This window comes from Piliocolobus tephrosceles, chromosome 13 (genome assembly GCF_002776525.5).
Source record: "Piliocolobus tephrosceles isolate RC106 chromosome 13, ASM277652v3, whole genome shotgun sequence".
NCBI lineage: Eukaryota > Metazoa > Chordata > Mammalia > Primates > Cercopithecidae > Piliocolobus > Piliocolobus tephrosceles.
In genome coordinates, this window is record NC_045446.1 from 3,497,136 (window position 1) to 3,510,966 (window position 13,831).

At 49.1% G+C, this 13,831-nt stretch overlaps 1 protein-coding gene across 1 annotated transcript in view; it reads left to right on the forward strand.

Annotated features, from left to right (window-relative positions):
• The window catches only part of SHANK2 (SH3 and multiple ankyrin repeat domains 2), a 646,969-nt gene that overhangs the window by 141,829 nt on the left and 491,309 nt on the right, over window positions 1-13,831 (forward strand). Inside the window, exon 9 of the mRNA XM_023186421.2 lies at window positions 10,323-10,400. Coding sequence (XP_023042189.2) covers window positions 10,323-10,400 — 78 coding nt within the window. The remainder of the gene's footprint in view (window positions 1-10,322; window positions 10,401-13,831) is intronic.

Genomic DNA, 13,831 nt, shown 5'->3' on the forward strand with positions numbered 1-13,831 from the left:
TGATGATGATTGTGATGATGGTGGTGATGGTGATGGTTGTGATGATGGTGATGGTTGTGATGATGCTGGTGATGATGGTGATGGTGGTGGTGAGAATGCTGGTGAGGATGGTGGTTACAGTGATGATGATGGTCATACTGATGGTGAATGATGCAGGTGATGGTGATGATTGTGATGGTGATGGTGGTGATGCTGGTGATATTGATGGTGATAGTGGTGGTGGTGATGGTGGAGATGGTAATAGTGACAGTGATCATATTGATGATGAGTGATGGTGATAGTGGTGATGATGATGGTGATAGTGGTAGTGGTGGTGATGGCGATGGTGATAGTGACGATGGTCTTATTGATGGTGACTGATGCAGGTGTTGGTGATGACGATGAGGACAGTGACGATGACGATGATGGTGATGCTGCCATTGACAATGTTCCTGTAACAAGCTTCTCCTTATTAAATCTAAAAGCACCCAGGTGTATGGATTGTTACATGTGCTTTATCAGTTTTAGGCAGGCCTTACTACCTCCACACTTGTAATAAAATACACTATGATCAGAATATTCTCTCTCCTTTTATGAAATTGCCTAATTAGGGCTTTGATTGTAAGTATCAAATTGTGTCTAATCTGTCAACCCCTCACCTCATCCTGGCTTTCGAAGAGCTCCAGAGGGAGGGGAGCAGCCTGGGGTTCATTTTTCTGCCCTGGATGACGAAGGAGCGCAGCAGGTTTTAAATATCAATGGTTACTGGGCTAGGCCAATTTGTCTGGGAGGTAAAAATAATGAAATAAAAAACAACCTGCCTCTCTTTGATACCAGTGCGAGCCAGGGTAGGAAGACGTCGTGTTTTCTGCTTGCATCTCTGCCCTTGCTGGTGTCCCGCGGAGCACCTGTCCACTCTGTGGCAGCTCCCATGGGGCCATCATGGGGTGATGGCCCCTGAGCACTGGGCATTGCGGGCGTGGGTCTCGCTGAGTGGAGATGGCGTCCACACACCCTTTCCTTCACCTGCCCCAGCTCCGGTGGGCGGCTTGGTTGGCTTTCCTTTTATAAAGGTCAGAAGATTCAGGAGTGGTCAAAGTCTGCTCTGTTAGTAGATGGGGAAGCCAGGCTTCCAACCCACCCCTTGTGGATACATTCCCATAACCCACTGACTGGGGAAGGGGCCTTTACTGGGCATGGGTCAGGCAGAAGCACCCATGCCCATGGCAGTCAGGGGTGTACTCATGCTTACCCTGGCCCTTACTTAGAGGCACAGCTCTTCAAGGGGAGGGCTGGTCTGAGGGACCAGGTTCCAGCCCTGCCCCGATGACACCAGCGTCCCAGCCACTTCCCCGTTTTACTTATGCAGACATCTTAGTTGTTTTTACATTTATGGCTGCCCAAAAGCCTTATTTCAAAAGATAATTTAACCTGAAAACAAACTCCTGACTTACAGTTTGGAGTGTGCAGTAATTTGTGTCTGTGACATTTAAGTGAAGACAGCCTCAGTGCCGTTGAAAGGAAATGGCTTGACGGGGCCTGGAGCTTCCGAGTTAACATCCTGGTTGCAACGTTGTCTGTTTCTGTGGGCACATCTGCCGCCAGTGTTTCTGCTTTTGACCTCTGCCTTCTCTTACTTCATGCCCATTTGTTTATGAAGACACTCCACCCACTTCTGTCTCCAGAAGCTCCCTTGGCTTCACAGACCCCTCCGCCCACCTTCCCTGCTCACTGCACATCTCCCTGGGAGAGTTCTGCACCCCCCCCCCCACCTTCCACCCTCCCTGCCCATCCCCCCGGGAGAGTTCTGCACCTCCCCCCCCGCAACTTCCCCACTCACTGTACATCTTCCTGGGAGAGTTCTGCACACCCTCCCTAACTTCCCCACTCACTGCTCATCTGCCTGGGAGAGTTCTGCACACATGGCCTCCACCTTCTCATGGCTCTTGTCTCACTGACACAGAGTGGTCAGACTTTCGTCCCTGCTTGCTCAAAGCCAGTCACACCCACATGGCACTTCCATGGTCCCGCCTCTGTCCCCATCCAGCTCAATGTCTCTATAGCATCTCTCGGCGTCTGCACTGCACACTCCCGTTACCCAGATTCCCTCCTGCAGTGACTCCCGAGGTGACCTCAGGCGGGCCTGTCTGTGTCCTTGCACACCTTCCAGAAAACTCCAAGAGTCCCCAGTCAGGGTCTCCCAGCTCACTTCTGCCCTGAGCTCTGGCAGTGATGTTTGCTCCTGGTCCGTGTCCCCTTGTGCTGATCTCTTAGGAGCCTCCACTGAGGCAACTGCTCCCCACTCTGTAAATAATGCCCTTCCCCTGGAGCTCAGGCCTGAAACCTGGCCGCCCCCTGTTTCTCACCGTCCCTCTCATCCCTCTCATCCCGCGGCTTGTCCGTTCCCTCTCCACCCTCTCCGGGCCCGTCTACCCCTCTTGTCTCCTCCACCCCTCTTGTCCCACCACCCCTCTCACCCTTGCCTGGGGCCTTGCCGTCTCTCCCCAGGACTATGTATTCACTGTCCAGCCTCTGTCTTCCCTTCCAGTCTGTCTTCCCTCAAATCCACTTTCTGTCACCCGAGTTCTTCGTCCCTCCTCTGCTGAGAACCCCCTTTGCATAACCCAGGGCTTATATCCTGTGCCCTTCTCTCCTGTCCAGCCCAGCTCGTCCCAGCTTGCTGCAGCCCGGCCCCACCACTGCCTTCTTGCCTCCCGGCCCCTCGCTGGTTTCTACTTCGGGTCTTGGTACTCTGCTGGGATGGCCTCTGCCTCCGCCCGCCGTCTCTCCTCCCATCCCAGGGCTCAGCTTGCCCAGCCAGCCACACCCTCTCCACTGTCTGCATCAGACCCACCCGTCCTGAGGCTGTGTTGTTGTTTTCTGTGCCCCCGCTCCAGCCCAAGCCTGGCAGAGACCTTGACTTTCTGGTTTGCATCTGTGTCTCCAGGGACTAGGACGGTACCTGGCAGCTCCATGAGGACTCACTGCATGCATCAATGAGCAGCTTTCTCCGTCCGTCTCTTCATCTGTAAATGGAAATGATGGGGCCTGGGGGTCCAGCAGCTGATGGGACCTGCAGTCACACTGTGTTCTCGGTGGGCACAGTGCGAGTCCCAGGAATGCTCCTTCGGTGGGAGGTACATTTATTAAGGGAAGTGTCTCGGAAAATTCATGCCAAGAGAAAAAGTGGCAGTGAAAATGATATTCTTCTTGATGCTTGGGTCTTCAAAAAGCATTCCAATTGCTTCTATATTTATACTTTACTGAATTATTTAAAAGGATAAAGACCTGTCAGATAAGATACACCTCTGAAAGGAATCCAGGGCAGCCAGCAGCCTCGCAAGGGAACCGAAAGCTCCCACCAGCACCTCCTGGTGCTGGTTTTTCCTTTCTCCTCCTTTCCGAAGCCGCAAGCCTTCGCAGTTTTTCACATTCACCTTATCTGTAAAATGGGCCTCCTGTTCTCCCTGGCAGAGAGTTCTCCCATACCTTGAGAGCTAAATCAGAAGGAGCGGGTAGATGTGCATTTTGAACTGCAAAACGCATACATGTTCACACACGTGTACAGACACGTGTGATGCACACATACATGGAGGTGTCATTGTTATTAAGCCAAGTGAACCATGTACCCTTGCATTTCGAAATAACGAACTGGAACCTGATCTCTTTTTGACGTCTGAGAAACACTGTGGTAATGGGTCGGAGGTATGATAACTGACTTGGTCAAAGGCACTGAGTGAGCGGAGGTCGTGGAGGATTTTTCTTAGGTCCTGCTTGTATCCCCCTGGAATGGCAGTGCCTGCTGAGGGTTTATTCTTAGCTTTTTGTTGGAAATACGTGTCCTTTATAATAGGGAATTTTCTTTTCTTTTTTCTGTTCTTTCTTTTCCCTCCCTCCCTCTCTTGCTTTCTCTCTTTCTCTCTCTTTCTCTCTCTCTCTTTTTTTTTTTTTTTGAGACAGGGTCTTGCTCTGTCACCCAGGCTGGAGTGCAGTGGCACAATCACAGCTCACTGCAGCTGTGACCTCTTGGGCTCAAGGGATCCTCCTGCCTCAGCCTCCCAAGTAGCTGGGACTACAGGCACGCACCACCTCGCCTAGCTAATTGTTTTCATTTTATGTAGAGACGGGGTCTTGCTATGTTGCCCAGGCTGGTCCAAAACTCCTGGACTCAAGCGATCCTCCCGCCTCTGCCTCCCAAAGTGTTGAGATTACAAGTGTGAGCCACCATGCCCAGCCTATAATAGGGAATTTTCAGAAAAGGTTCTTACTGAGAAATAAGAGGAGGAGTGTCCCCAGGCTCCTCCCTGAGCAGGTCTCTCATATTCTGAATTCCAGTTTGCCGGGCTGCTCTCAGCCATCTGGGTCTTGTCAGTGCTGGGTGGTTCTTCTAGGCCACTGGGCCAGGGTGCAGTTAGAGCCCAGAGCAAACGGGTGAGCAAGACCCCCAGGGACCAGTCTTCACGTCCCCACGGTTGCCCACCCCCATGAAGTCCCTCCTCCCTTGCTGCCCTATTCTCTCTTTCCTGCCCCCACCACGCCCCAGAAGATGGGAACTGGCTGAAAGCCATCGCCCCATTCTCCTGGCTCTGTGGTCTGTCCTCCTCCTTTTCGTTTTCTCTCTTTACCAAAGCAAAAAGCAAAGTCTTTGCTCACCATAGCCTGATAATACTGTGATTTTAATAAAGACTTTGGGCTGGGTGCAGTGGCTCACACATGTCATCTCAGTACTTTAGGAGGACAGATCGCTTGAGCCCCTAAGATCAAGACCAGCCTGGGAAACATGGTGAAACCCTGTCTCTACAGAAAATACAAAAATTAGTGAGGCATGGTGGTGCAAGCCTGTAATCCTAGCTACTTGAGAGTCTGAGGTGGAGGATTGCTTGGGCCTGGGAGGCAGAGGTTGCAGTGAGCTGAGATTGCACCAGAGCAAGATCCTGTCTCAAGAAAAGAAAAAAAGAAACTCTTTGGGTTGGAAATAACAGGACCCCACTGGGGGTGATTTGATGGGAAATTCTGGACTCATGATCAGGACACAAGGCAAGTCCTGCAGCTGAGGCAGAGCAGGGAAGGGCTAGGTCAAGACTGGAAAAGCCAGAGGCCCAGCCAGTGCTCTCCACACTGTGCCTTATCCCGGTGAAGAAGGCTGCGTTCCGTGCATCTCTTGAAATGCCGGTCACCCGCAGAAACTCACCATTCCTAGTTTCCTGGTAACACCCAAGGGGCCCCTGTGGCTGGGACTAGGAGGTGCTGTACTCATATGGGTGGGCCCCTCTCCTGGGGGTCAGGGGTCACTTTCCAGGGACAGGGCATTGCTGGGGGTGGAAGGAGACCCCTACCTGTGTCATTGATGGTGTATCAGGCTCGTTATGCTGCCACCAAGCCCGGTGTCCCCACTTTAAAAAGGAGGAATCTGAGGCTCAGAAGACAAGAGGCAGAGCCGCTCTCTCAGAGCTGATGCTGGTTATCACCCTGCACTCCCTGGCACCAGCCTAAGTGGGGCCTGAAGATTGTTGTTAATATGTCTAGTGTTAGGGCATCCTGCCGGTGTGGTCATTTCTGTGAACGTGCGACTGTGTTGGGGAGATGCAGGACTACTTAATTAAAACCAGGGTGGGTACCCTTTTTTCTGTAAAGACCCAGAGAATAAATACTTCAGGCTTTGCAGCCACAGAAAATACACAGGTGAGTGGATGTGGTCGCATCCCAATAAAACTTTATTTACAAAATTAGATGTGCAGAATTCGGCCTGAGGACCATAGTTTGCAACCCTAAAATGAAATAAGCAGGCCCGGAGTCTTGACCTGCACCTCCCACGGTGTGGACCCTGGGCACGGCAGAACTGACACCAGGGCTTTCTGTTTTTGAAACTCTGGGTTTAATTGTACCCCAAACATGAAAGATTTGTTTGTTGAACACAGTTGTGTCTTTGAAAATTCCCTTACATATTTTTTCCTGTCCTCAAAGCAACACGTTTATGACAATAATTAGAAGAGTATGAAAATCCCAGCATAAAACCCGGAATCCACATTTGTGCTTTTTCCAGGGGTTTCCCACCCTGAAACCCTGTGCAGAGCGTCACCCTATATCAGCTGCTGCATGTTCTTGCAGACTCACACGTTGTTTTGAAACACCATGGGCTTCTAGCGACTCGTTTCCTTGTGTTTGCTTTTTCTCAGCTCACCCTCCATCTGCAATGTTGTTCGAGCCTCACACGTGGCTTTGCCGGTTCTCCTTTCACCTCTGCCCCATGGGCCTCAGGCTGACAGCTCCATGGGCATCCGTCCCTCCCCTGCTGACATGCGTGGTCCGTGTAGTGAGAGGTGACAGAGGCCGCCTCCACCTTCCCACTCCCCAGGAGTGGAGCATCTTCTGTGAAACCTGCTGGGCTGTCCCTGAGTCTGAGGACACGTTCCAGGGACAAGACCCTGAATAGTTCCAGGGACAAGACCCTGAATAGTATAGGGCTTGGCGTCCCCTTGAGGCCTGACCAGCTGCGGCCAGGGCCTGGTGGGCTTGGGGAGTGGCATGTGATTCATACAGGAGACTGTGGTCTGTGTTGTTCTGAAACTGTTCTAGGGATGCTGCTGTTCGTGACTCATATCCATCATCAGTAACATTTGGAGCCATGAAGACAGGGGTTGTTGACCTCAGCTTTATTGAGGTTTGCGGCTGGGCAGTTTTTTGCCGTGGGGGGCTGTCTTATTCATTGCAGGATGCCTCATAACATCCCTGGTCTTAACCCAGTCAGTGCCAGTAGCACTCACAGCTGTGATAGCCAAAAATGTCTCCAGACATTGCCAGATGTTCTCGTGAAGGCAAAATCACCCCTAGTTGAGAACCACTGTGCCAGGAAGTGGGGACACCATGGTGGTTTTGCTTCTAATTGGAATCTTGGTACAGGGGCTCTGGGGATCCCCCTCTGACCAGCCTGACTGACCTTCCTGTAAGGCGGTGGAACAGAATACTCAGCACGGTCTGTGGACCGGTCCACACTCAATTCCTCATGCCTGACTCAGTGGCATCTGTGGCCAGAGCCCCCCACTCTGTACAGAGGCGGCCTCAGTGGGGCTTGGGCAGAGTGCACCCCCAAGTACGCACGTGGCTTTTTACACAGTCGGTGACCAGAGCAGGCCATGGTCACCGAGGCCCCAGGATGCTGGAGAACACAGAGGCAGGACAGCCTTTTCCACCCAACTCAGATCCCCCGACCGGTGTCTCCCAAGTGAGCACAGCCCACACTCTTACCTGTCGGAGGTGTGGTTCCCTCATTAATAATAACCATCATGGTGGGGAGGCCTGGTCGGCTCCCCACCCTGAGACCAGCCGGGTCCTGAGAGCTCAGTGTGCTCCTGGCCTGCCCCACCCGCCCAGCCAGGGATGAAGACTCTGTGCCAGGGCAGCCCGCCTTCCTGCTATCTGTCCTCTTACATATATATGCGAGCCTCTATCGAGATGTAATTCACACACCATGCAGTTCACCCATCTGAAGTGTAAGGCTCCATGATCGCTGGTCTGTTCACAGAGGTGTGCGGCCATCACCACCATCAACCATCACCAATCAGCCTTAGAACATTTTTTTTTTTTCACCCAGACTGAAACCCAGGATCTGTTGGCAGCTGCTCCCTACTTCCTTCTGGATTTCCAGCTCTCTTTCTTATTATTATCTTATTTTATTTTATTTTATTTATTTATTTTGAGACAAGAGTTTCGCTTTAAAGTGCAATGGTGCAGTCTCAGCTGCACCTCCGCCTCCCAGGTTCAAGTGATTCTCCTGCCTCAGCCTCCCCAGTAGCTGGGATTACAGGCACCTGCCACCACGCCCGGCTAATTTTTGTATTTTTAGTAGAGACGGTTTCACCATGTTGTTGGCCAGGCTGGTCTTGAATTCCTGACCTCAGGTGATCCACGTGCCTCAGCCTCCCAAAGTGCTGGGATTACAGATGTGAGCCACAACGCCCGGCCAGTCAGCTGTCTTTCAAATCTGCTGATCTGCCGGGTCCCACCACCTGTGCCGTGTCTACTCAGCATCTTGCTGTTCCTGAGGACGGGGTTCCTCCGGGACCCAGGCTGGGGTCTCTGACCCGTCCTGGGTGGGAAGCCCTGGTCATTTAATCCACGTATCCCTTTATTTGGTGTGTGTTTGTGTGGTGTTGAGTCCAGGTGGTCACACCTGTTGTCTGTACACCAGACTGTAGGTAAGGATGGAATTCCTAGGATCTGCCCAGTACAGGCTTTGGCTGTCACCTGCGCTGAGGCCCCGAGTCCTGTAGGAGAAGGTGCCCCCAGCCCAGAGTCAGGCCTCTGCTACCGAGGCACAAGCATCAGCCAGCTCCTGATCATTTAAATGCACTTCCAAAAACAGTTTACTTATTCTAAATAGCCAACCGCATTTGGAGGCAAAATTATTCTAATAGTTGGTCCAGCTACATCAACATTCTACCGCTGCCTTTTATTGGTTACATCAACATGCTACCACTGCCTTTTTAATGGTCATTATTTGCCGCTGCAGTCCTCACTGGGAGCTTCAGAGGGGTTGGCGAGAAGTTCTCCATCAACCCCGTGGACAAATAGTAGATGCCCAATCAGTGGATGGATGCACATTCATTTTTGTTATGAAAATGTGTAAGAGGCTGGGTGCAGTGGCTCACACCCGTAATCCCAGCACTTCGGGAGGCTGAGGCAGGCACATCACTTGAGCCCAGGAGTTTGAGACCAGGCTAGATAACATGTGGGGCCTCGTCTCTGAAAAAAAAAAAAAAAAATTAGCTGGGCATGGTGGCACGTCCCTGTAGTCCCAGGTACTCAGGAGGCTGAGGTGGGAGGTCAAGGCTGCTGTGAGCTGTGATCGCCACTGCATTCTAGCCTGGGTGACAGAGTAAGACCCTGTCTCAAAAAAACAAACAAAAACACTTTTGCTTGCTTTTAACAACATTAAATAATATAAGCCCACATATTAAAAAAAAAAAAAAGATTCTCTGGCCAGGCATGGTGGTTCACGCCTATAATCCCAGCATTTTGGGAGGCAGAGGCCTGCAGATTACTTGAGCCCAGGAGTTCTAGACTAGCCTGGGCAATATAGTGAGACCCTGTCTCTACCAAAAAAAAAAAAAAAAGCTGGGCACAGTGGCACATGCTTGTTGTCCCAGCTGTTCAGGAGGCTGAAGTGGGGAGAACTGCCTGAGCCCGAGAGATGAAGGTTGCTGTGAGCCAAGATTGCACCACTGCACTCTAGCCCCGGGAACAGAACGAGACTGTGTCTCAAAAAATAAAAGTAAAATGAAAAAAGATTATTTCTGTTCTCTCCCTAATCCTTTTCCTATCCATGAAAGTAAATACTGTTAACTGGTGCGTATCCTTCCTGCTTTTCTATAATAGAGACTTTAAGCCTTTATTAGTTTCTCTTTAAGCCTTTAAAATGTAAATGAAATTAAGCAGTATTACTGGGGGTTTTGTTGTTGATTTTTTTTATGTTTTTTTGTTTTGAGATGAAGTCTTAGTTTTGTTGCCCGGGCTGGAGGGCACTGGGTGCGATCTCCGCTCACTGCAACCTCTGCCTCCTGGGTTCAAGTGATTCTCCTGCCTCAGCCTCCTGAGTAGCTGGGATTACAGGCGCATGCCTCCATGCCCGGCTAATTTTTGTATTTTTGTAGAGATGGGGTTTCACCGTGTTGGCCAGGCTGGTCTCAAACTCCTGACCTCAGGTGATCCGCCACCTCGGCCTCCCAAAGTGCTGGGATTACAGGTGTGAGCTACCACGCCTGGCAAATATTACTGTTTTGAGGCTTGCTTTTTTTATTTAGAAGTTCCTGGATATGTTTCTTCTCAGTTTATAGTCATCTGCCTTGTTTTGTCCTGAGACTGCCTAGGTGAAGAATGTTCTAGAATATATCCGCACTCTCCCCTATTTTAGGACACGTATGCTATCTCCAGATTTTCTTTTCTTCTTTTCTTTTTCTTTTTCTTTTTTTTCCTTTCTTCCTTTCTTTCTGTATTTTATTGAAGATATTTCACTTGTTATATATTGTATACAATGTGCAAGACTTTTTATAGAATATGGTCTTAAAAAGTGAAATTGTTTGGCCATAGGGTGCTTTTTATTTATTTTTTATTTATTTTATTTTATTTTTTTTTAATAGATTCTACCCAGCTGCTGTCCAAAGTGTTGGCAGCAGGTGAGCCTCACCTGACAGCATACGGGAGCCAGATGAAAGCAACGTGCCTTCCCTTTTAACTTTGCACTTCTGTTTCCCTGGTTTCCTGTGAGCTTGAGACCCTGGACAGATTTCTTTGGAGAATGTCTGTGCTACCATTTTACAAACAGGTTTCTCCTTTTCTGTTTACAGGATAGCTGTGCCAGAGTGCTTCTGTTTCGAGGCGGAAATAAGGAGTTAAAAAACTACAACAGCCAGACTCCGTTTCAGGTAAAAGAGATCTCAGCATCAGGAAGGCCTGTGTGTGGATCACAGTGGGTGATGGCTCTGCGTCTCCGCGGTCGTGTTTGTATGTGTGACATGAGGCTGGCTCGTTCTGTTGCGGATGTTTTCTTATTTGGAGGCTGCTCTGGGTGCCTCCCTCTCTTAGTGCAAAGCTGCTGCCCTGTCTCAGTGTGCCTGCTTGCACTGGCTCCTTCCTGTTAGAGCAGACGGCACAAATGTGGAAATGCGTGTATGTGTGACATGAGGCTGGCTCGTTCTGTTGCGGATGTTTTCTTATTCGGAGGCTGCTCTGGGTGCCTCCCTCTCTTAGTGCAAAGCTGCCGCCCTGTCTCAGTGTGCCTGCTTGCACTGGCTTCTTCCTGTTAGAGCAAATGGCACAAATAATGTGGAAATGCGTGCAGCAGTCAGCACTGGAAAGGCAGCAAAGACGTAAGTGCGTCCAGCCGTGCAGCTGTTGGGAGATGCTGGCTTTGCCGCCTCTCCGTCCAGTGGGACGAGCTTCCTGAGGATCACACGGAAGGGGACCTGCCTTCCATTGGCACCCCCAGGGGATCCGCTGTCCCAGAGTGGAGGGAGAACAACCCCAGCCAAGCATGGACTAGGGTGTTCTGAGGTGGAATGCACAAGCCCAGGTCCTAAACTTTTTAAAAAATTTTGGCAAAATACATACAACATCACATTTAACATTTGAACCATTTTAAAGCGTACACTTTGGTGGCATTAAGTATATTCATGATGCTGTGCAAAACCATTCCCATTATCTAGCTAAGAACTTAATCACCCCCAAAAGGAAACCCTGTACCCACTAACCAGCCACTCCCCACTCCCCTCCCCCAGCCCCTAGAAAACCACTCATGACTTTCCATCTCTATGAATTTGTCTATTCTGAACGTGTGATATGAATGAGGTCATATAATAGATGAGATTTTGCATCTGGCTTCTGTCACTCAGCATCGTTGCTGAGGCTCGCCTGCATTGTAGCCTGCGCCTGTGCTTCACTCCTTTTCATGGCTGGGTAATATTCTGTTCCACAGAAGTGGAGCTCGTCTACTTCTGATGCAGTTGTCCAGAGAACAGTTTAGGGTGAAAATAAAATATTTTAAGCTAAATGCTAATTTTTTTAGCTAAATGAGTTATAGAAATGCTTTTTGATGTTATACACAGTCAGATCCACTTGAACTGAAAATTGACATTTCCATGATTCTCCTCATTTGGAAATGATTTGTATATCTTATTGCACTGAGAGAGGACTTTAGAATTGGCTTCCATGAATGATTTTACTAATACTCTTCTTAGACATTCCTAATATATATAGGCTTGTGTTGTGTTGAAAATGAATGAGTTCAGCCCAACAACTGGGCCCAGATGCTTCGTAACCACTATTAGTCTGTTCTCATGCTGTTAATAAAAGCACACCTGACACTGGATAGTTTATAAAGGAAACAGGTTTAATTGACTCACAGTTCAGCATGACTCGGGAAGCCTCAGGGAACTTATAATCATGGTGGAAGGGGAGGCAGGCACATCCTTCTTCACATGGTGGCGTTAAGGAGAAGTGCCGAGCAAAAGGGGGAGAAGCCCTTTATAAAACCAGATCTCATGAGAACTCACTCAATATCATGAGAACAGCAGCATGGGGGTAACTGCCCCCATGATTCAGTTACTTCCCACTGGGTCCCTCCCACGACACGTGGAGATTATGGGAACTACAATTCAAGATGAGATTTGGGTAGGAACACGAATCCCAACCATTAGGGAGTTTACTTAACTCTTCAGTCATGGTGAGCCTGGATTTTAGTCTTGAATCTGGCAGTTTGCAAATGTCTAATATAAAATAGATTGTTGAAAAGGGTCCCTGGTTTGCTGATGGGTCTATAGAGATTACAGTTACACTCCAAGAAAATGTCCTCTTTCCAGTGGTGAATATGAGGAGGCTGCGGGTTTCTTTGATTTCATGGTGTGACTGCGTCTGCCCCTTTGGGGTTAGCTATGCATTTGTGGGCTTGGATTCAACATTATTTTTTGGGCATCAAATAATATATTTCTGTGGTCCTTTATTTTAAAAAGTCACATAGTTGCTTAAATTGCTCAAAAAACAGCTGCTGATGCCTATTGACTCAAGGCAAACACTTGGGTAATACGAAAGCCATTTCTGACTCTCCTGGGTGGTGGCTTACAACCACCACATGGCACTCCAGGGAAGCGAGTCTTCCATGGCACCTGGGATGACAGGTCAGTTCAGGTGGCCTGCCCCCGCCCTGTCAGTCCCCATTACAGCCCTGTCGCCACTGGTGCAGTGACCACCAGGGATGGGGATGCCCTTATTACGTGAGACCTGGCAGGATGCTTAGTACGCCCTCACAGCAGCAAAACTGCACCAGCACCAACCCTGTGCCATCTGTCTCTATTTTGCTAAGGACAATCAATCAGTGCCACAAATGATTGCAAAAGAAAGTGATGCGCACTGTCACTGAACTGATCAGACTCCGTACACCATTGAGACGTTGCTCAGGTAACTGGCGGAATGAGGTCTCTGCCAATCTGCGTGCCCAGAATGGGCCCTGGCAGTGTCTGTCAGGAGCCAGCTTCCTCCTCCTTATCTTCCTGCCTTGTGTTTTATTAATACAAAGAGACTGGATTTACTCTGTGGATCTTTGCCCGTAAAATATCCCCAGCTTTTATTTTTCATTCACAGTTGTTCTTACCCTCTCAGTTATGAAAAATGAATCATTTAATATTGAGTTTGTGGAAGAAATGATGACTGGCTGCACATTTAAAAGGGATCAAATATGTTCATCTGGAAAGTGCTGACAATGTACAACTGTGCTGCAAAGGCAGGTTTTTCTAAGAAGTCTTGGGATAGTTGTTGGAGTTCATCTGGCTGACCCTTGCTTAATGTTTTAAAATACTGGAAAGACAGCATCAGAAGACCTAGGAACTTGAGAGAAAGGCAGATTCTCAGGATTCACCCCAGTCCCAATGGATCAGAAACTCTTGGGGGCAGGGACCAGTGCTCTGTGTGCTCCTAAGCCCCCCAGGGATTCTAATGTTTACTCTGGTTTGAGAATCAGAAGATACAGAAGTGGATTTATCTAAGGTAGAGATGAAGCACTTAAACATTTTGGGTGGGTGTTGAAGAATGATGGTGATGATGTGGTGATAATGATGATAATGATGGTGTTGATGGTGATATTGATAATGATGGTGATGTTGATGGTGGTGGTGTTGGTCATGATGATGGTCACGTTGATGGTGATCATGGTGGTCGTTATGATGGTAACGATGGTAGTTATGACGGTAACATTGATAGTGGTCATGGTGTTCATAATGGTAGTGTTGATGGTGATGGTGGTGGTCATGATGGTAACGTTGATGGTTGTGATGGTAGTTATGATGGTAACGTTGGTAGTGGTCAT